The sequence below is a fragment of the Furipterus horrens genome, unplaced genomic scaffold (genome assembly GCF_987537825.1).
Source record: "Furipterus horrens unplaced genomic scaffold, mFurHor1.1.pri manual_scaffold_6, whole genome shotgun sequence".
NCBI classification, from domain to species: Eukaryota; Metazoa; Chordata; class Mammalia; order Chiroptera; family Furipteridae; genus Furipterus; species Furipterus horrens.
In genome coordinates, this window is record NW_028327176.1 from 67,303,199 (window position 1) to 67,325,748 (window position 22,550).

At 43.8% G+C, this 22,550-nt stretch overlaps 1 protein-coding gene across 2 annotated transcripts in view; it reads right to left on the reverse strand.

The window, feature by feature from the left end:
• The window catches only part of ST3GAL5 (ST3 beta-galactoside alpha-2,3-sialyltransferase 5), a 71,074-nt gene that overhangs the window by 48,304 nt on the left and 220 nt on the right, over positions 1-22,550 (reverse strand). The window contains exon 2 of one of the 2 annotated variants that reach the window (XM_090281657.1): positions 292-415. The exons of the other annotated variant lie outside the window; for it this stretch is intronic. Coding sequence (XP_090137783.1) covers positions 292-415 — 124 coding nt within the window. The remainder of the gene's footprint in view (positions 1-291; positions 416-22,550) is intronic. 2 annotated transcript variants of the gene reach the window in all.

Consider the following 22,550-nt stretch of genomic DNA (forward strand, 5'->3'; position numbering starts at 1 on the left):
GCAGGAAGAGCTGTGCACTGTCAAAGCTGTCCTCTTGGGCATCCAAGCTCAGGTACAGATCCCAAGGCGCCTCCTGGCTGGGCACTGCACTCTTACCCAGTACAGTGTGATGCATAAACCCAGGGCATCTGTGCATTGAATCTCTAACTGATGTGCCTTTAAATGATCCTTTGATCAAGTGTGGCCAAGTACAAGAGCCATTGTTAGGGCTCTTGCTGTATTCTATTTTTAATTCTACACAGTTGACTCAAATCATAAAAGGGCTTTTATGGCCCGAGGGCTCATACTTACTTGAAAATATCTTTTAACAACAAGCTGGGCCTTCTCATCTTGTTTTGAGCTCGGGTGTACCATTGCAGGGAGGGTTTTGAGCAATCGCTTCTCAGTTTCACACAGTGATACTCACTTGGCATTGCTGTGAAGAGAGAGGACGAAGACAGGAGGAGGAAAAGACAGGAGTTAGGTAGATGATGATTTTAACGACCCTTCATGTGCTATATCCATAGCAAGGAAAACTACTCAGTAATAAAAAGGAACAAGCTATTGATACATGAAACAACTCAAATGAATCTAGAAAGAATTATGCTGAACCAAAGACTAAAAGGTTACATATTGTATGACTACATGTATAGAACATTCTTTAAATGACAAAACTTTAGAAATGGAGAAGAGATTAGTAGTTGTTGGGAGTTATATAAGGGATGGTGGATGTGTCTATGAAGAGGCAACATGAAGGATCCTTGTGAGGATGAAAATGTTCTGTAATTTGCCTATATGCAAATCAATATCCCAGTTGTGATAGTGTACTGTGGTTTTGCAAGATGTTACCATTGAGGGAAACTGCATAAAGATTACACAGGATTTCACTGTATTATTTCTTACCGTTGCAGGTGAATTTACAAATATCCAAAATAATCAGTCTAATTTTTAAAAAAGAGACTTTACCTTTTAGAGATATATATGGAGATATTTATAGATAAAAGAGCAGAGATGAGATCTGCCTCAAAAAAATCAGCAAGGGGATAAGTATGTGGTAGGGGAATAGATGAGCCAAGACTAGCTTTATGCTGGTAACTGTTGAAGCTGGGCAATGGGTACATGAGGCTCATACAATTCTTGATACTCATACTTTTGTATGAAGTTCTCTACGATAAAAAAAGTTTATGAATAAAGGGTAATATTAAAAGCAAGAGACTTCCGGCCAAGATGGAGCCCTAGATAGACACACTGCATCTCCCTCCACAACTAGGAATACGACTATCTTAAAACTAGAGACAACCAGAAGTTCCAGAAAACTGAGTTGCATGTTAGTTCAACAAACAAAAATATAAAGAAGAAATACTCATCCAGACAGGTAGGAGGGGCAGAGAGGAAGCACAGTAGTGGCAGCAGCAGGCGGCCGGCAGAAAGCACAGTCACATGTTTTAAAAAGTAGACATGGGGAGTGCTCCCAGCACCAGACCAGACTGTGTAGCTCACAGTTCCAGTGCCAGGCAAAATCAAGCCTCATTGCTTCTGACTGTGCAAACCAGTGAGGGCTGGAGCAGAGGAATAAACTGCCAGTCTCTCAGCAGAGTCCACTTGTTTAAAGGGCCCCCATGGTCCTAGAACGCCCACAGACCCACCCACTCTGGGAACAACGGCCAAGGCTAGAGAGGTGCCAGTCCCATAGGGAAGTGGGAGAAGTGCCTGGAAAGGGGCGAGTGCCGAGGAACTGGCATTGTTCCCTGTCAGACCCCCCCCCCCACAGCACCATATGGTGAAACAGGTTGCCCTGTACTGAGGAATACCTAAGGCTCCGCCCTTTACAATGTAACAGGTGCGACAGCTCTGCCTAAGACACAGAGGCAAACAAACACAGGAGCCTGTCAAGATGAGGAGACAGAGCAGTATGGCCCAAAAGAAGGCAATGGATCAAGGTTTCAGTGATAGAACTAAGTGACAAGGAGATAGCCAACCTAACTGACGAAGAGCTCAAAACACTAGTGATAAAGATGCTCACAGACTGCAAACTCAGAAAGGAAGAAGTGAAGGCTATGCTAAATGAAACAAAGGAAAATCCACATAAAACCAATGGTGAAGGGAAGGAAACCGGAGTTCAAATCAATGATTTGGAACATAAGAAAGAAAAACAGTTAACCAATATTGAACGAGGAAACAAGAATTGAAAAAAATGAAGAGAGGCTTAGGAACATCTGTGACAACTTTAAACGTGCCAACATCCGAATCATAGGGGTGCCAGAAGGAGAAGAGGAGGAGCAAGAAATTGAAAGCTTATGTGAAAAGAAAATGAAGAAAAACTTTCCAAATTTGGCGAAGGAAATAGACATACAAGTCCAGGAAGTACAGAGAGTCCCAAACAAGCTAGACACAAAGAGGACCACACCAAGACACATCATAATTAAAATGCCAAAAGTTCAAGATAAAGAGAGAATCTTAAAAACAGCAAGAGAAAAGCAGAGAACTACCTACAAACGGTGCCTGTGAGACTATCAGCTGGACACAAACTCACAACTATCAACAACTGAATTTAAAAAATAAAAACCAAATCGAACTAAGCAAACCAGAATAGGAACAGAATCATAGGTATGGGCATCATTTGGAGGGTTACCAGCTGGGAGGGGGAAGAAAGAGAAATGGGAATACGGTGCAGGGATTAAGAAGTATAATTGGCTAGTACAAAATAGACAGGGGAAAGTTAAGGATGATATAGGAAAGGGTGAAGCCAAAGAACTTCTAGGCACAACCCATGGACATGAACTAAGGGGTGTGGGATTGCTGGAGGGAAGGGGGTTACTGGGCAGAGGGGAACAAAGGGAAAAGAAATTTGACAACTGTAACAGCATAATCAATAAAATATACTTTAAAAAAAAAACAAGAAAAGTGTTACACTAAGGAAAAAATACATGGCAATTTTAAAAGAAATTATTCTTTAAAAATATGTATTTTGGGAGGTATGCTTGTCTACTTGTTCTTATGAATTTATTTTATTCTGATTCAGTTTCTAAACCATATTCCAAAAGATACTGCAGTAAAAATGGACACAAAGAAGTACTGTTGGAAACCTGGATGTGCCTTTGCACATAACATACTCTCAGTAGGGAATCCAGTGGGAATCCCTTCAACAATCTGCCTGGTCAACTACTTTTCATCCTTAAATGCTCTCCTCTGCGAAGACCATCTTTCAATACCATAGCTGTCGCTGGGTACTTCACTATCTGTTTACCACAATTAACTGAAATTTTCTGTTAACATTTTAGGTCTCCTCTACCTTTTTACAAGCACCTGGAAGACTGAGCTGCAGGGCCAGAACTTTGTTCACTTTGTACCTCCATTATCTGGGACAGCACTTGGCATATAGCAGGCCCTTAAGAAATATCTCACATTGAATGCAATGTGCATTACATGCCTATGGCCTGGCATCAGATAAGATAAACTCCCTCTGGCCACATACAAACACAAAATGTACTTTCTCAATTATATTTAAGACTAAAACTGACAACGAATGTTAACAGAAATTATAATAGCAAAGAATAAAGCAAACACTCTACTGAAAAATCTAAAATGTCCAACAACAGGGAATGTGTTGGTAAATTATGGTGCACACCACGTGGAGTATGCTATAGTTAAAGCCTTGTTACACAAACAAGCATCTCAGGAATCATAAATTTGAGCCTCTTCTCACTCAGACTGCCAGGGTGAGTCTCCACATCGTTGCTTCACTAACCATCTTTATGCAAAAAAGACCTGGTTTTCAAAATGATTTATTTCTACTCACATATAAAAATGTGACAGATTCTTCTTAAATGCCTGCATAATGAAGAACTATTCTTATTAAGATCCTGAGGAAGAAAGATAAAGGGCAAGGCTGGGGCTTTCAGTCCATCTGTAGAACTGACACTAACATTTTCAAAATTAAGAATTAACCATTCAGCCCTGGCTGGTGTGGCTCAGTGGATTGAGTGCCGGCCTGCAAACCAAAGGATCACTGGTTAAATTCCCAGTCAGACCACATTCCTGGGTTGCAGGCCAGGTCCCCAGTTGGGGGTATGTGAGAGGCAACCATACATTGATATTTCTCTCCCTCTCTTTCTCCCTTCCCCTCTCTCTAAAATTAAATAAATAAAATCTTTTTTAAAAAAGAATTAAACCATTCAAAACAAGAATAGATAGAAACCACAAAGTAGTACATGATGAATTGCCAAATTAACTGTACACAGTTACTAGTACAAGGGCAGGTAGGGCATTCATATTCTGGCAGAGGAATAAGCCTACACATGATCTCATGAAGTCTTAAAAACAACTACTTCATTGTCTTGCTAGCTGCATTTAACCTGCCAAAGGTCACGCATGACTAAGGAGATGAGAATTCCAACCCACATCTATCCACCTCCAAGTCCATGTCCTTCCACCTGCAGGTGCTAGGGAAGGTAGGTCTTAGAACAGGTGGGTATACATATATGGGAAAGGATTTTTGTTTGTTTTGCTTTGTTTTTAATAATGAAGGCATGCCAAGGCACATATTATAAACAAAAATCCAAAGTTGATAAAACAGTGAACAAACCAACATGGCTGGAGTTGACTGTCTGGGAAAGTGAACAAGATGTTAATATGGCAGCCAAAAGAGCATGTCTTTTAAGGTAGGCGATTTCTGAGAGCAAGACATGTATAGCAGCAGCAGAGGAGGAAGACTGGTCTACTGCATGCCAGGCTGCCTGGGGACAACAAAGCAGGATACTGGGTACTCAGGGGGAAAGGGAGCCTGAGGCCTGTCCTGGTGAGGAGGAAGAGCAAAGGTCAAGGACAGAGATCTACTGACAAATGGTGACGAGAAGACTGGTGATGAAAAGAAGCATGCAAAGATAAATCAGCATCCTGATTATGGAAAGAAATAGAAATGAAAGCCAATTTTTGTAGTTAGTTGAGACGATGTGATGAATTTGAGAAGATAAATAATGACACAGATGTCTAGGAGGCAGCTGGAAATGTGGCCTGGGGCGCAACAGACCATCCATCCCACCTACCTACCTTTCTTCAGCTGGTCCAACAGAGTTAAGCCCTAAGGCTTTCTCGGTATGAACAAATTAACTTCTCTCCTGTAAACTCAGACTAGTACAGTTCCATACCATGCACAGGAAAGCTGAGTAAGGTCACTCAAATCGTGTTTGGGGTGTTGTGTTTTAGAAGAAGAATTCTACTTGATAAAGGAGAGCAGAAGGCAGAAAGCCTGCCCTTGGGGAGAAGACAGCCTTGTGGTACACAGAGATAAAAGCTGTCACAGTGCCAAGGAGAATGTACCACAACTACAGCCCAGCAGCGGAAGCTGGGGGAGGGGCTGAGTGAGGAAGTAAGATGCACACTATGGGCAGAAAGAATGAAATAAGCAAAGCACAAAGAGCTAGTTAGTTTGGGGGAACAGCAAGTGACTGGGGAAGCTGAGAAAGCACAGCACAGGGTGTAGGTGGGGGTGCAGGCAGGAGTTAAGGAGCAATATTGTGGTCCTACTGGGACACCCCAGGGCTGGTGCTATATCTCGGCTGTGAGTTGGCTGCTAACAGCACACAACTGTCCCCTTTGCAGGTTTGCCCTCTGTCCTCAGCCAATGACGGGCTGACTGATGGAGTACCTCTTGCCTCCAGGTGGGATCACCCTGGGAGAGCAATTCAAGCTCCAAAGCTTCCTGGGGGCTCAGCTGAGACCACAGCTTTGCTCAGCTCCTTCTTCTGCTCCATTTTCCTCCCTCACTCCCTTTTTTTCCGGGCAGCTCCCTCAATAAACCAGGAGCCCTTGAATTCCCGTTTCAGGCTTTGCTCTAGAGAACATGACCTAAGACAAGCCACTAGGTGAGCAGGGTCAACACAGAGAAAATCACTGAAGGTCATGGATGATCACAAGAGGCCCTTGAGGATTTTATTCATGAGGATCATGAAACACGTGAAGGAAAAATCAATGGAGAAGCAGTAGGGACAGCAGCGGAGGGGGTAGGGGCGAGTCTGGGAGGGCAGGCTGCAGAGGAGCTACCTTCACACTCTCACAGCCCATGCCAGCTATCTCAGCAAAGATGGCAGAAGCCGGGTGAGAGGAAGGGCTCCCAGCCACAGAAATGACAGGGCAGGAGGTGGATCAGGTGTGGTGAGCAGGCAGGAGGGAAGGTAACTCAAATGACAGGGAGGACGGTGGAGCCCTATGTGGAAAGAGGTCGAAGGAGGAGGGAGACCTGTTGAGATGGTAAGGTCCCCGCTTTCTAGGAACCCAAGGTGCAGGGAAAAGTAACAGGACTGTAACTACAACAGTGGGGAGGGCTGTGAAGGAAGGAGACTGTTCAGAAGGGCGGCGCCTGACACACCCACAGTGGGGTCAGACAGCAGGCTCCCGAGGCTGTCCTGCCGAAGCCCATCCATGGACAGCACTATGACAACAGTGGTGCATGCAAGTGTACTTCTAAACTAAACTTTCTTCTGCCCCCACCCAACAGGGAGGGGAACTGCCAGGTGGGAGACAGCGGTGGGAGACATGTTCAAAAGTTTACCAGTCCAGGTGAGACAGGACAGTGAGAAGCCAGGAACACTTCTCAGCAAGTGGAAGAGGTAAACTGAGACAGACAGCTGAACACAACGGCCGAGCAATTTACAGCCAGGTGCAGATGGTTACTAGGGCCTGGCATGTGACAAAACTGGGAAAACAAGGACCTGGCCCCCAGGGTAACCCTTCTTCCCTGCAGAGAACATCTAGGCCTCAGTTGTATTTCAGCTCCAGGCCCAGAAAAGCAGCTTATATAACTAGGTGGCGATGCCTGAAAACCAACTGCAATGACTAAAGTCCCCTGCCACATCACTGACAATGACGCTAAAAGGACACACCTGGAGAAATGATGAGTATTCTACTGAAACCTGCTCCAAGATTCCCTCTCGCTCTTGATCTGGAGAGCAGCCCTTGCCATTCCCTTTCCCTTCCACAGGCTTGCGTCTCCTAAACTCTAAGGCAATGGGTCACTAGCAGCTTGTCCCAGGCTAATCCCCTGAACCTGTCCCTAAAGCCCCCTTTTCTGACTTCCCAGTGAGCTAAGGCAGCCCAGCCTAGGCTTTCCTGTTGCTTCTTCTATGCTAAGCCCTTCGTTGTTTTACTGTCCTCAGCTTTAATAAATGTATGCTTACAGTCATCTGACCCTGTGGTTGTGAAATCGTTCCTACACAAAGTCAAGAACGCACACTACTGGCTGGCCCTAGGCAGACCCACTCAGGGCCAGGCCTCTGTCTGGTAACACAGGGCTTTACCTGCTGTCATACGGAACTCTTGGTGACATGGTACTTCTCTCTTACTGATTGCAGAAGTTGATCTCCACCCAAGTAGACTGCCAGGTAGCTAATTTAAACTAGTTTTAGCTTTGGAATTCTTTTTTCTTTTTTAAATCTGAAAGTGGATTTAGAATGATAACATATAACACAGGCATTCAATTGGTCTCTTACAGTGTTTCCCTACCTCACACTATTGACATTTTGGGCTGGGCTAATTCTTTCTTGTAGGAGGCTGTCTTGTGCATTACAGGACGTTTAGCCTCTATCCACCCGATGCCACTAATATCTCTGGTCTTCCCCTCCTCTTCCAATTGTAACAACCAAAAATGTCTCCAGGTATTGTTAAATGTCCCCTGGAGGGTACAATCACCCCCAGGTGATTATATATATTAAAGCATTGATGGTGTAAAAAATAACATAACCAGAGCCACTTTAAAATGGAATCAGACCCGCTATCCTAGAGGAACTACCTTGCACATCTGACTCCTCAAACCTTGGAATGTTAAAACAGGGCAAAATAACCTTCTAAATGGGACTAAAACAGTACTGTATTCCAAACAGCTGTTATGACTACAGGACTGGAAATTAAAGACATTCTTTAGAATTAGCATTACTATGCTAGCTAATCTACACCTAGTCTTCTAGTCATGTAATTACTCCCCTTCTTTTTCTGGTAAATACCCCTTGCCTTGACCTAATCAAAACACTATTTGGGTTTCTGTCTGAATCAGCACTTCCTGAGTGGCTGTTCTTTTGGATCTCAAATAAATGTTGTTGCCTCTTATTTTTGGCCTTTCATTTATAGGTTAACAAAGACACTTAAACTAAATGCAGTCCTGGCCAAGGTGGCTCAGTTGAAGTCCTGTAACCAAAGGATTGTGGGTTCGATCCCTGGTCCAGGTGCGTATGGGAGGCAGTCAATCTATGCTTCTCTCTTGCATTGATGTTTCTTTCTCTTCCTCTCTCTTCAAAAGCAATGGAAGAATGTCATCAGGTGAGGATAAAAAAAATTAAAACTCAATGCAAAAACTGAAAACCAAAGACTGTGAGTTAAAAATTGATGATATTTAAGCTTCAGTATCTAGCTGGGAACCAAGAGACACGCACAGGCCTGCATTTGCACACCAGCCTGCCGAGATGGAGTTCACGGATGTGCTTGAGGGTGGAAGGACAACACCCATTCCTGGATCCACACATCTCCAGCAGCGCTCCTTTAACCACCTCATTTCACTCCCACCACCAAAGGGGTAAACCCCCCACTGTATGGTCCTTTCCTGTTTCTGCTGGTCAAGCAGCATCTCATTTGTCTTTTGGAAATGTGAAATTTTACCTATGATATCAAAACCATCAAGAAAGTGCTAGCAAGAGCACTGGTGGTCTGGTGGTGAGACCACAGCCAATGATCTCTGATATCTCACAGTGTTTATTCAATTTAATGTACTGATACCTCCATGGCTGTCTCGGTCAGTGATTCTCCAGTCTGACCGTGCACAAGAATCACTGGAGGTCTGGGAATCTGTAATGTATTCAGATTCCCAGACCTCATCCTCAGAATCTCCCACCCTAGGAGGGCCAGGTAAGGACACAAAATGTGCATTGTAAGCAAGTTTTCCCCTGACTTACGTGGGTATGGCACTTGGGGAAACCCTGCTCTCCAGCAAGTTTCTCACAGCTGTAATTACAACACATTTTAGCCTAAGGATTTTCAGATCCTACAAATTATGCAAAATTATGAGGACCTGCCTCATAATTTTAGTGTTGCTCTGTGAATGCACAGTCTACCCTCCACTAATTTTGACCACCAACCAAGATGCAAGCACTTTTTAATCTACTTGTAATCAACCTGTGTTCCCCTAATGTTGAGAATACATCATCATTACTACCATTTGGCTGCCTGCTTTTCACATGTTTAAAAGTGTTAATGTTACAGAAACAGGGGAGTCCAAAAATCCCCAGAGTTTGCTGCTGGGGGATGGGGAGAAGTAAGCAGCTTTTCAAATGCTTCCACATGCCTGAGGCTGGTGGCTACTGTCTTTCTTATGCAAATGGCTTTAATGCATCCAAAGCCTCAGGCAGATGGGAGGAGTCTTGAACCAGGGGACGGTATGGAAAGCACACAGAGCCTACGTAAGGTTCTGTGAATGGTCAGAACTGTTTGCAACGCCCACTGCGTCAGATGACGCAGTCAGGGATATATAAGCAGCTGCGGACATTTTAGCTCAGACTCTCTCTCTTGCTCGTGCTCTCACTCTGGGACTCTCGCTCTCTGACTCGGGCTCTCACTCTGGCTCTGGCGCTCTCTCTCTCTCTCTCAAGCTCTCGTTCAGGCTCTGGCTCTCACTGGCACTCTGAGACTCTCTCGGACTCTCGCGCTCAGACTCTCTCTGGCTCTCGCTCGTGCTCTGGGACTCAAGCTCTCGTTCGGGCTCTGGCTCTCGCTCTGGCGCTCTGACTCGGACTCTCTCTGGCTCTCACTCGTGCTCTCTCTGAGACTCTCTCGCTCTCGGACTCGGGCTCTCACTCGCGCTCTGACTCTGGTGCTCTGACTCTCTCTCTGGCACGCTCGCGCGCTCGCTCTCGCTCTCTCGCTCTCTCGTGTGCTCCCTCCACGTGGCTTGGTGAAGGGGCCTTCTCCATGTGGCTTGGAGAAGGGGTCTCCAGGCTGCTTTAAGAGGCTCTCGCCATGCGGTTCTGAGAAGGAAAGGAGATCCGCGCAGTTTGCAGGAAGAAGACAGTTTGCAAGGAGGCTGAGAATCCAGGTGGTTCTGCATTGAGAGCTGGAGGGCACCACAGCACAGAAAGGACCTCCCCAATCAGATTGAATGATTGGCAGCTGCTGGTAAAGCTGAACTGTGTTTGGAAAGTAGGGAAACGGTTTCTCTGACTTCCCTAAAACTAGCCTGGTTTGGAAGGGGGGGGAGGCAAGGATATGTGTTTGTGGGTATTTTAAAGAGCATAAGACTTAATAACAGAAATCCACAAATAACTAAATCTATATAACTGTTAAATAAACAATTCTTTTTCTTTTCACCAAACTCTGGTATTGAGAGTTATAATTTTGGCGGCGGGCAATCGGGCCCCTAACCAAAGAACCCGTGGGTTTGTTTTCAACTGGAGCAGCCCAGGGGTTCTGTAACATTAAGGCAATTAATTCTGAGTCCTTGAAATAGAAAAACATTCTCCAAAATTAGATTTCACTGAAGCAGCAAAGATGTTAAGAGGGCAGCGACTCTTGCAGGGTCAAATGCAGAGCCCCCTGCCCTCCCCACCTTTCTTCCACTCTCCTCCTCACTCCACTTCAGCCTAGCAGGTTTCCTACTGTCCACCCCCTATCCCCTCCATCCCCACCTCAGGGGCTCCACTTGCGGTTTCCTCTGTGTCCTCCAGACAGCTCCCTCCCTCAAAAGTCACATTTCTTGCTTGACCGCCCTCAGAAAAACAGCATTCCCACCCCTGAAACCCTGTTACTCACTTTCCTGCTTTGCTTTAATTCAGAGCACTCATTGCTATTCATACCTATCTGCCTATTGTCTGTTCTCCCCATGCCTAGAAAATTCCTAGAAAAGGGACTTGATCAATTTTATTCCTTGCTATAACCTCGGAACTTAAAACAGTGCTTAGCATGTAAAAAGCACTTAACAAATACTTGTTGAGCAAATGAACTGATGAATAAGTAAATGAATAAATGCACTGATCAATGGTCTGCACCTAGATCCCCACAGAAAAGCTAAGCCAAATTCAGCATGGTCCTATCAAGAGGCAGATGTGAAGACAGGACCTTTCTATGTATCCAGATACCACCACCATCGGGCATTTATGAAGTGCCCACAGAATGCGTGGCACATGGAGAACAGGGATATGAATTCTTTTCAAACAAGAATCACTGTTGAGGAAAGAGATAAACAAAATCAAATGACTGTCCCACCTACCACCATTGGGGGAGAAAAAGGGTAACTGGATCCATTGTTATTTTGTTTTTTAAGAGAAGAGGAAAGAGATAAAATACTCAACTGTTCCGCTGTTGGGCTATTTTAGTGTGGCCAAGTCACCTCTGTGAGAATGTTTGCTAATATATAAAAAGCAGGGTTGGGCAAGAACACTTTTATTGCCCCTTCCTCCACTAAAATTTTGCATCTCACTTACCTACTTTTCAAAGTAAGAACAGGAAACATAAAACTTAGCTTATTCAATGGATACTAATACTTTAAGGCCATTTAGGAGAAACAGGAAACTGGAATAAGTAGAAGAAGATAGATTTAAAAAGATAAAAGGGGAGCCCTGGCTGGTGGTTCAGTTGGTTGGAGCATCGACTTGTGCACCAAAAAGGTTGCAGGTTCAATCCCCAGTCAGGGCACATACTTAGGTTGTGGGTTTGATCCCTGGTCAGGGTGCCTATAGGAGGCAACACACTGATGTTTCTCTCTATCCCCTTCCTTTCTCCCTAAAATCAATAAATATATCCTCAGGTGAGGATTTAAAAAGGGAAGGGGGCGGCACAAAAGAGGATAAAATGGAGCCGGAGTGAAGGATAAGGCTTTCTGAGAAAGAAGAGCTGGAAAGGAAAGACAGAAAAGAGGAACTGCTTTGTCACTATTCTTACCATAGTCTGTTCTCTGGGGCTGACAAGTTTCAGAGGAACTCCTCTTTGCAAATTCTGATAAGTAGACCTACTCACAAACTGATCTCAGGCCCAGCTTAGAGCTCCCTTTTTGGACCCAAGAACTGGCCCTGCTACCTCCACCCCACCAGAGAGATTCCAGCCAGAGCACAGATGGTTGCCCTCACCTGGATAAAATGAACTGGGGGCTGGAAAAGGACTCTCCTCCTCATGCAGAACATAGTACCTGCAGAATTTCCACCAAAACACACAATCTGAGGTCTGTCAAGGCAGGAGAGGGGCCCGTCTTTAACTGGTCAGCACCCTCTGAGGGCCTGGACCTTATTTGCTAGGCCTCAAAGAGCCTTGGTGTGGACAGGAAAAGGGGGTTCTTTGGAAAGTAACCTCACAGGGTGATCTGATTGTAAGTTCCTAACGGGGCAGGTCATGGTGGGTAGTCATGGCTATAACTTCTTTAGTGAAAGGTTTTAAGACAACCCTGTCCATTGTTATGTTTTTTAAAAATAATTTGTTTGTTTATTTTCAGAGAGAGTGAAAAGGAGAAAGAGGGGGAGAGAAACATCACTGTGTAACCACACACTCGTGCCCCCAACTAGGGACCTGACATGCAACCTAGTCATGTGCCCTGACTGGGAATCGAACCAGCGACACTTGGTTCGCAGGCCGACGCTCAATCCACTGAGCCAAAGCAGCCAGGGCTGTCCATTGTTTTTGCACATCTAACACACCTTTGAAATACCAGAAGTAATACCCTTTGAAGGGGGTGTTAACCCTCAAGAGAGGATATAATTTTGTTAATTATCCTATAATCCAATCCCTGACGTGCTTTCTCCAATCTTCCTTATCTCCCCTCCTTAATTTCAAATGTGTAAAAAAGCTGCAAAAATTATATTCTCCAGAGCATTTGAGATCTTGCTTCCTGGCGTGCATTGTCAGTTTGGCTTAAATGAACTCATAAAAATTCTCTACATGTTTGGATGTTTCTTACATGACATTGTTGAAGTGCATTGAATTAATGCACAAACACTCTCAAGTGCATTTAAATATATTTCCAAAGTCACATTCTGCCTGAGAAGCCTCTTTCACAGGACAGCTGTAGGGCTAGTCTAAACCAGGTAGATGTGTGGATCAGAGATGGTTGATCAGATAGCTGAGGACAGCCAGCAGGAGTAGTCTCCTGGAACAGCCACCACCACAGGCAGCTGAAAAAGTAAGCCTTCTTGTCAGGTGAAGCCACACTGTTAGTGGTTGTCCACCCTGTTTTCTGCCGATGTCAGAGGAAGCAAAGGCAGTTTTGAAGAGAGCTCAGTAGTGGGGAAATGACTTCAGCACTGACAACAGAAAGGGTAGACACTGAGAAGCTCCACCGTGGCTATATGTTGGACTGGCCGCAGCACCATAAGCCAGAGGCTTCTGAGTTTTTAAACCTAATTTTTTGACATGAACTTATGGAAAGATTTCAAGAATAGTACAAAAAAATTCCTATATACCCTTCACCCGGACTCCCCAATTGTTAACATTCAAAACATTTGCCTTGTTACCACAGTCTATTTTATAACGCACATATTACTTTTTTAACCATTTGAAAGTAAGCTGAGGACATGATATTTATGCCTAAATATTTAAGTATTCCCTTAAAGCAAGGTTATTCCCTTACACAAGAACCACAGAATAATGATAAAAATCAGGAAATTACTTTTTCTTCAACAGTGTTACCTACTCTAAAGACCTTATACAAATTTCTCTAGTAGTCCCCAAAATGGCCTTAGAGCAAAAACAGGATCACATGGTGGCATTCAGCCATCATATCTTTTCAGCCTCCTTTAATCAGAAACGGCTTCTTTATCTTTCATGACCTTGGCAATTTTTGAAAAGTACAGGCCAATTATTTTACGGAATGTCCCTAAATTGAGGTTTTGTCTGTTTCTTTATGATTAGATTCAAATCACCCATTTGGGTAGGAATATTAGGGAAGTGATTCTGTGCCCTTCTTGACGCATTTTACCTGGAGGCACATGACGCTGATTTGTCCTAAAACTGGTGGTGTTAAATGTGGTGGCAGGTTTCTCCACTGTCAAGTTACAATTTTCCTTTTGTAATTAATAAGTAACTTGATGGGACTAAGTAAATACCTGTTCCTCACCAATCCTACTTGTTTTACCAACCACTGGTGGATTCTTGCCTGGATAAAGATAAAATTCTGTATAAGGTCAAACAAGGTCAAACTTCAGGGAAAAAACTAGGGCTGGTTGGAGCAGTAGCTGATGAGCATGGGAGACTCTTCTATCAGATTTAATTCAAATGACTCCAGGTTGTGTCAACTCTTGGCTATTACTAAAAAAAACACCACCTCTGGATTTGCTTCTGAGAGCAGCCAAGAGTATTCATGAATATGCTAGTTTTTCTGATGGTGAGCCATACCTGCTGGGAATTCAGCCTTTCAGTTTACAAGGTGTCCAGGGGCAGCAAAAAGGGACATCCAGGTGCAGAGAGAGGTCTGACAGCTAATCATCCTCACAGGGAGGCCTGATTCTACAGGGCCAAATCTGAGGCGCTCAGCTCTGATTCCAGGGCCACTGTGGCAGGGCACAGGGAGCTATACTTAACAAGAAAAACTAACCCTCTACTGTCGTATACTGAGGCACAACCAAGTTTGGGAACTCCGATTTCACTTATTCTAGAAACATTTATTAAAAGTTATCACAAAGTTAGAAACTTCAGAAATCATATAAAAAAGCAGAGAGAACATTTTGAAATCACATACTGGCTGTTACACTACAGCCCAGTGATACCCCATTGTTAACTTTCTGGGCTATGTTCTGTGGGTCTTTTCTCTTTGCATATGTATATTTTATCAGGACCGGGACCATGCTGTCTGTACTGGCCTTCCTCAAGCTGGGCTGCACTAGACAATTACAGAAAAGGATGTGAGTGTCTATTTTCTCAATTCTCCCAAGGATGGTCTATACTTAGATTCATTTCAGAGGCATAGGACAGAAGTTATTCATAACACACAGTGGCTGCCTTAGAATATTAGGACTAAATTGTCTTCTAGAGGCCAACTGAGAAGGGCTGGTCTATATTGTGTAATTTGTTTTGTTCGCCTATCCATTAAATAAGCATTTAATAAGCATCTTCCATACACCAGACACTGGGAATATAAAGATAAATAAGATACAACTCCTTTCCTCTTTAAATGAATAATCCAGCCTGGGAAAGCAAAAAGACGTAAATACCCTGAATACTGACTAATGCCTTGATAAAGTAGGGGCAGTGCATCTGGAGTGCCCTGGGCAAGGAACCGCTAGCTCCAATGGAGGAAATCAGGAGGGTGCTTTGCTGAGGATGGGCAAGACTTCAGAGACAGAAAAAGAGGAGCAGGCATTCTCGATGGTACAAAAGGCATGCCAAATGCCCAGAGAGGTGTGCTCAGGCCAGATCACAGGGGACCTGTGGGAGATGTGGCTAAGAAGGAACCAGGCCCTCCAAACTAGCCCCAAAGGAGGCACCGGGCAGCTCCAAGTGGTTCTTCAACAGGAGGTTAGTGAGTTCACCCTGGGATGAAGGTGACCCAGGAAGAGGGTGGTCAAGGGGCCCCTGAGATCACTGCAGCCAGAGGCGAGGGGGGAGCTGAGCCAGAGCAGGGATGGCCAGAAGGGGGCCAAGAGATGTGCAGGAAGATGCCGCCACTGGACCTGGTGACTGAGCTGGCAGGGACTATACTTACAGCATCCAGTCAGCCAAGATCGGCCTGCATAATAATAAATTAAGGCTGCTGAGAGGGGAAAAAAAAAAAAAAAGAGTATGCAAGAAGGTTCCACACGTGGTCACCATTCTGAAATGATTTAACAGCAGAGGGCAGGGCCAGAGGAAATAAGACATGACATTGGGGTAAACCGAGGACACTGTTCATAGAACTGCTCCTCCTCTTGGGGTCCCTCCAGGCTCTAACAAAAGGCCTTAGGTAAGAGCTCTGTGGTGGGGGCCCCCAGGACAGCGAATTATCTACGCAGAAGATGCCAAAGAGGAATGCATCTGTGGCAACCCATGAAAGCCACAAATAAAAGAAAATCTAGAGATTACCTTTTTAATAAGAGTGCACTCTTAATTAAAGGGAAATACAAGTAATTGGGCTGAATAAATAATCCTTAATAAGAGAATCCTTAATAAGTTAGTAGAATTAAGCGTTAACAAAAGCAACTCTGGGACCCAATGTAAGCAGTCTCCAACATAGGGACCTTCCTCAAAGTATAATGGGAAACACAGGGAATGGGATAATGAGGAAGGGTGCGTTCAAATTCTAAAATAACTAAGATCCCATCCACAAAAAGAAAGGTAGGGGCATGGGTTCTTAAGGTGTGGGATTATGAAGTGACATCACTAAACAGGACCTTAGTAATACTCCTCAGGGAGCACCTGGCTGGTGAAGGGGTAAGAGAAGGTGGAGGAGTAAGGGAAAGTGGAGGATTCCATAGGCAGTTTACGCAATTATCCGTTATTCAATAATCCTATTTGTCCTATAGGAACAGAAGAGTCAGGCTGATCACACAAAACCCCAATCAGCAAGTGGTAATGACCCTAGCAAAGGGACAGTCCCTGGAAACAACCCGGAGTTTGACAGGCCCTGGCAGTTCAGAGACTGAAGGAGAGGGAGCAATCGTATAGGAGACAAAGGAATGTTTTGCTAGGGCCGCTTTAACCTCAAAACAAATTAAATGTGTCTGAATTCCTAAAACCAACATAACATGTATTTAGGTCTGTAGGAGGCATGGCTAAAACATTCAATTTTCTTTTACACCCCCATCATACCTCCCTTTTTCTCTTTGATTCAAAAATCTGGGAAACCAGAATTTGGGCAAGCTCCCAAACAGGCATACCTTCATTCACATATCCAGTTTTTAATCGCGTGTGGAGCACGCAGCTCATTTAGAAGTAAGCAACAGGGACATTAGCAGCATTAGAAATAACATAGCTCATTAGAAATGAGCAACACGGAGAGTCTCTTCTTCAAAAAGCTCTCACAATCTCATTTTAAAAATCGGACAAGTAGATTTATCACCAATGTAATTGTTTTCATAGTACTTCTTTTAAATTTATTCTACAGAGGGCATAAGGACAGTGTTGGGAGAGGTTTTAGATTTGGGGTGCATTTGTGTACATGTGTGTGACTAGGAGGGGGCTTAGAAAAGGCTCCCCTCAAGAAGGAATGAGTAGGACTTGGTGAGCAGAGGTTAGGGGGAGACAGGTGCCACCTTAGCAAGGACAGCAGGCATGGAGGAGAAAATCCCCAGTGGAACGTCTAAAGGTCCAGCCCAGGAGGGAAAATGGACCGAGAAAGGCTAGAAAAAAGAAGCAGGCTGTGCCATGGCAGGTTGGAATATTATCCTAAAAGGAGCAACTGGGGGAGGTGGAGGGAATTGAGGCTGGAACTGGATTTTGGAGAAACCTCTCGGGAGGCTAGATTGTGATGGAGAAGTACTCTTGTGGGGTGAGACCAGTCAGGAGGTGTGAATGCGCTGCATGCTACAAAGACCGGGATGCATTTGCCTCATCTACCACCTCATGCCAGACTGCCCAAGTCTGAATCCCAGCTCTCTCCCCCTAGTTTCTTAATCTACTTAAGTCTCAGTATCCTCATTTGTAAAATGGGAAAAAAATGATACCAAACTCATATGGCTTTTTGAATATTAAATGGGCCGACATATATAACATGTCTAGAACATGTGAGGATAATGTAAGTCAGTAGGGTATTTATTATTTTTCCTGTCCTTTTGTTTTCCTATCCTTTTGTAGCATGTGGGTTCTTTGGGGGGTGGTGGCATGTTTAGTATCAGGATTTTCACAGAGTCCACTCTCTTTGCCAACCACAAAAACACTTCTAGATTAGCATGACTCTAGATTTGCTTGGCAGATAACTGAATCCCACCATTAGCTCTGACTGTTTCCTTTATCAAGACAAATCAGCTCAACGTTTACTGGCTAAGATTTAGACCTGCTGTCCAAAATGGCTGCCATTAGCCACATGTGGCTGGTGAGTACCTCAAATGTGGCCTGACCAAGTGAAATGTGCTCTATGTAAGTGTAAGAGACACACCAGACTTCGAAGCCTTAGTTGAACAGAAAAATGTAAAGTAGTTCATAACAGTTTTTATAATTTGATTTGATAATATATTAAACTTATTGGGTTAACTAAAATATATTATCAAAATTATTTTCACCTGTGTTTTTAAAATTCCTTCTTTCTCATTCATTGGATTTATTTTAATTGCTATGTTCCTAACTTCTTAACTTAGCTGACTAGGTCAATAATGCCTTTTTTCTTGCTAATATGAGCAATTAAGACTGCACATTTCTCTCCCACAACTTTAAGTGTACAATTCATCCTAAAGTTTTGATACATATTTTCATTATTATTACTCCTCTATCTTTCAGATTTAAACACTTTCAAATTTTCCAAAAATTTAAAAGATTATCTAATTGGTATATAATTTAGTTGCATTGTATTCTGGGAACTTTGTCTCAATAATACTGATTATTTTAAATATGTTGGAACTTAGTTTATGACCTGGTATACATTCAATTTTTGTAAAAGTATAGTTGTCACTTGCTGGGATGTTTTCTATGTAATCAGTTTGATCAAGCTTATTAATTGTTGGGTTTCTTAAAATTTTTATTGATTTGAAAAAGAGAGAGACAGAGAGACAGAGACATCTGCTATTCCACTTATCCAAGTATTCACTGGTTGATTCTTGTGCATGCCCTGACCGGAGAGTGAACCCGCTGCCTTAGCATATCAGGACGATGCTCTAACCAACTGGGCTACCCAGCCAGGGTTAACTGTGATGTTTTTTTAGAATAATTCATTATTGGTTTTCAGTCAACTTATTCTATCAGTTACTGAAAAAAATATACTAAAATCTCTCACTATGATGGCAAATTTGTAAACGTTTTTGTCATTTTGTTACATTTTACTTTAAATTGTTTGAAGCTGTGTTATTAGGTATTTAGAACTTGAGACGTTTTTAACTCCAGGGAAAATTAAAACTTTGATCCACTTATTTCTTTTTAATTTTTTAAATGTAGCTACTTGAAATTTTTAAATTATATGTGTGGCTTGGGTTATATTACCATTGGACAGCTCTGGTCTAGGGGAGGACAAGCAAGAAGCCTGTACTAGCCACCAAGCCCTGGATGACTAAGGATTTGATTACAGAAAATGACAAGCAAAGAGAGGAGTGTACTGGCGGCCTTGTAAAGTACCACAGAATGGAGGTGAAGAACAGATAGAAGAGGATGAAAAAGCATAAGCAAATATAAGCAGAAGCCAAGGAGAGAGGAAGACCAGGGAAGAAAGAACTCTAATGAGTAATAGGAAAACTGCCTCTGCTCTGAATGTTATATAAGCCTTTAATTATGAAAATGACACCTGGCCTTAAAAAAAAGCCTCAAAGTTCAAAAGACAGAACTACTATTTCATCAAAGTATACTTTAGAAATTTAATTTGTTTTCATCAATTTTCCCTCTTTGAATGAATCAAATCATATCAAATGATACTTAACTACTATGATTCCAGACATTAAAAACTTAAAGAGAAAAAAGGGAAATTCATGGGTAGAGGAGTTGCTGAACCATCCAATCACTTAATCCTGGATATTTTTTTCCATGTCACATAAGAGGGCAAAAATGTCCTATATGGCCTCAAAAGACAAAACAAAAATAGGCTTTTCCTCTAGGGTAGCATTTTCAACCATTTTTATCTCATGGCACACATAAATGAATTACTAAAATTCTGCAGCACACCAAAAAATTTTTTTGCCTATCTAACAAAAAGATAAGTATACTTTTGATTCATTCACACCAGACAGCTATTGTTCTGTTGGCTGTTTTCATTTTTTAATCTGACAATCTAAGGAAAAAGAGGTCAGTGCACCTGACTAAATAGTCAGGTATTGCATGCTTTAAAAATTCTTGCGGCACACTGGTTGAAGAATTGCTGCTCTAGGACATAGAGGAAGTCTTAAGTAAAAAGCCAGTGGTACAAGGAAAGCAGGTCAGAGAAACAGAAACAAAGTACAGGAAGTACAATATTAGAAAAGCTCAGGGAGGAGAGGTTCCTAGTAAGATGGGAGCTGAGACAAAGCAAAGCAGTTTCACCAGAGAAATTCTTCCTTGAAGACAAGGACTCTTGGAGCTAAAGGGTTCCCATAGCTCAGCCTGTCCTGCTACCTGACCCAGGGGAGACGGGCCTAGACATGACTGCACTTGTTCAGAACATACAGGGCACAGCCAGGAAGAATCTGATGAGTCCTGGTCCAACTCCTGCCTCAGAGTCCTTGATGAAAAGTGATGGTACACTCATCAGCTAGTAGTGAGGAACTACCAATGTAGTTATTCCAAAATTGGAATAAAATAGCTTGTCTGTAGCTCTCAAAGCTGAGCATACATGCCCTCATGACCCAGCAATCGCACCTCTTTGTACACCCCCATCAGAAATGCATGCATGAGTATACCAAAGACCAGTACAAGAACAGTCACAGCAGCATTATTTCTAATAGCCAAATGCTGGAAACTGTCCAAATGTCCACCAACAGTGTATGGATAAATATGTGGTATATTATTCACCCAATGGCCAAATCAGAGAGTGAACACACTACAACAGAAATCTAACTTGTAAGGAAAGACAAACATGGTTGAATTCCATTTATACACGCATAGGAAGTCAAGTAGGGATAACCCTCAATAAGGCAGTGACAGGGAGTGTGGGAGTGTAAGGGCAGAAAATTTTTCCTTCTTCCCTTCTATGTTCTTTGGCTGGCCTAATAGTTAAATTGACATAAGACAGAGTGACAGGAGAAAAACAAATTTAATACATACATAGAGGAGTCCCCCAAAAATATGAAGACTGAAAGGTCAGCCAGGTAATTGCTAACATCTTTTTTTATCATTCATTCACCTCCCAAGAGCCAACCTGCTAGATAAACACCCCTCATTGCTGCCTAGAACAAACTAGAGGAGGCAAATCAAAGAACAAGGGATTTGTTCTTATTCTGCCTTGAATATAATTTTAAAATTCAGTTTTTATAACATCCCACAATTTGGTAGTTTGTACCAAAATTGTAAGCATTTTCAAAAAAGTCATAAATGCAAGATTTTAGAATTTATGCCTGGCAGCCCTCTCTTTCTCTTCCATAAACCCCTTCATGCCTTCTTATATCTCACCCACTGCTTTTCTTGCCTAAAGGAAGAAACGGCTACTAATTATAAGCAAGGTTCATTTCATCTCACAGGAATGGCAGCACTCATATAATGGATACATATAAAAAGAGCCATGACATCTGGTTACAGCACTCTAGCAGCTCACAGCAGCAGCCTCTCCTTGCCAGAGCAAACACTGGTTGGAATTCAGGTGACCCCCAGATCTACCAGGAGAGATAAAACATTCTTCGAGGCTGTCAGGTTTGCAGGATTACACAAGTAAAACCACAACCCAGCCCAACTGTTTCTGAGTCTGTGCCCTTTGCTCAACAGACACAGATTCCTCTTCCACAGTTGCAGGACAAACATCGTTCTGTGGACGAGGATTAGCAGTCCCAAGTCCAGAGGGCAGATCAGTCTCCTTCCTCTTTATAACCCCAACGCCCAGCACCGTGCTTGGTGCGACGAGCTGGCAACCCATAAAGCACGTAAAACCATTTTCTCTTTTAAACGAATTATATACCTAATTAAGCAGAGGTCATATTGCACATAAACTAAGACATAAGGCCATAAAATCAGTCTTTCAAGTCAGCTAGTGATCCTGCAGGATCGTCTTCACTCCTGAACACATTTTGCGCTCAGAACCACGGAACCAGGGGCCTGGAAAGGACCTCGGCAATGAGTAGGTTAGGCTTCCCGGTACAGACGAGGAGACCGAGACCCACAGGGGCATTGGTATTGGCCAAGGTCACCCACCTGCTGTGGGGTAGGAGTAGGACCCCGCGTCTCCCTATTCGCCCAGCCCCTCGGAGATGCTCTCCGAAAACCTTGTTATTTACACACGAAATGCGCATAATGAATGAATGCCTAGGAGGTCAAGTCACTGCTTACAATTCAGAAGAAACCAAAGGTCGCTAAAACGTGTCTCTTTCGCAGGGCTGAGCACAGAGTGGAGGCAGGAAAGGTCACTGGGGAATATCTACCTGCAGACATCACACACTACTCTCCCGATGGATGCAAAGAGCAGTTTCTCGGGAGCTGCTAGTTGCCTCGTAAAGGGTCCCCCAATCCCGTCGACAGGCAACTAGTTAACTCGGCTCTGCTGGCTTGGAAGCTTCCAGCAATGAATTAAACCCCGAGCCGATGCGGAAAACTGGGGGTTAAGGGCCACTGAGGCTGGACTTGAAACCCTCACCGTCCGCCCCTGCGCCTCCACCGCCTCGACACTTCCGCGGGCCGCAGCGCCCCGCGCCCGTCCACTCGGCCCGAGGCCACGACTCTCAACCCGCGTCCCCGCAAGGCGCGTCTGGGGGCGCCGTGCCCTGGGCGCTGTCCGCGGGGGCTGGGGCGGAGCCGCCAGGCACAGCCTGGGGACGGCAACGACGGATCGCCGCCGCAGCCCCCAGCCCGCGGGCCCAGCTGAGCCGAGGAGGGGGCTGCGC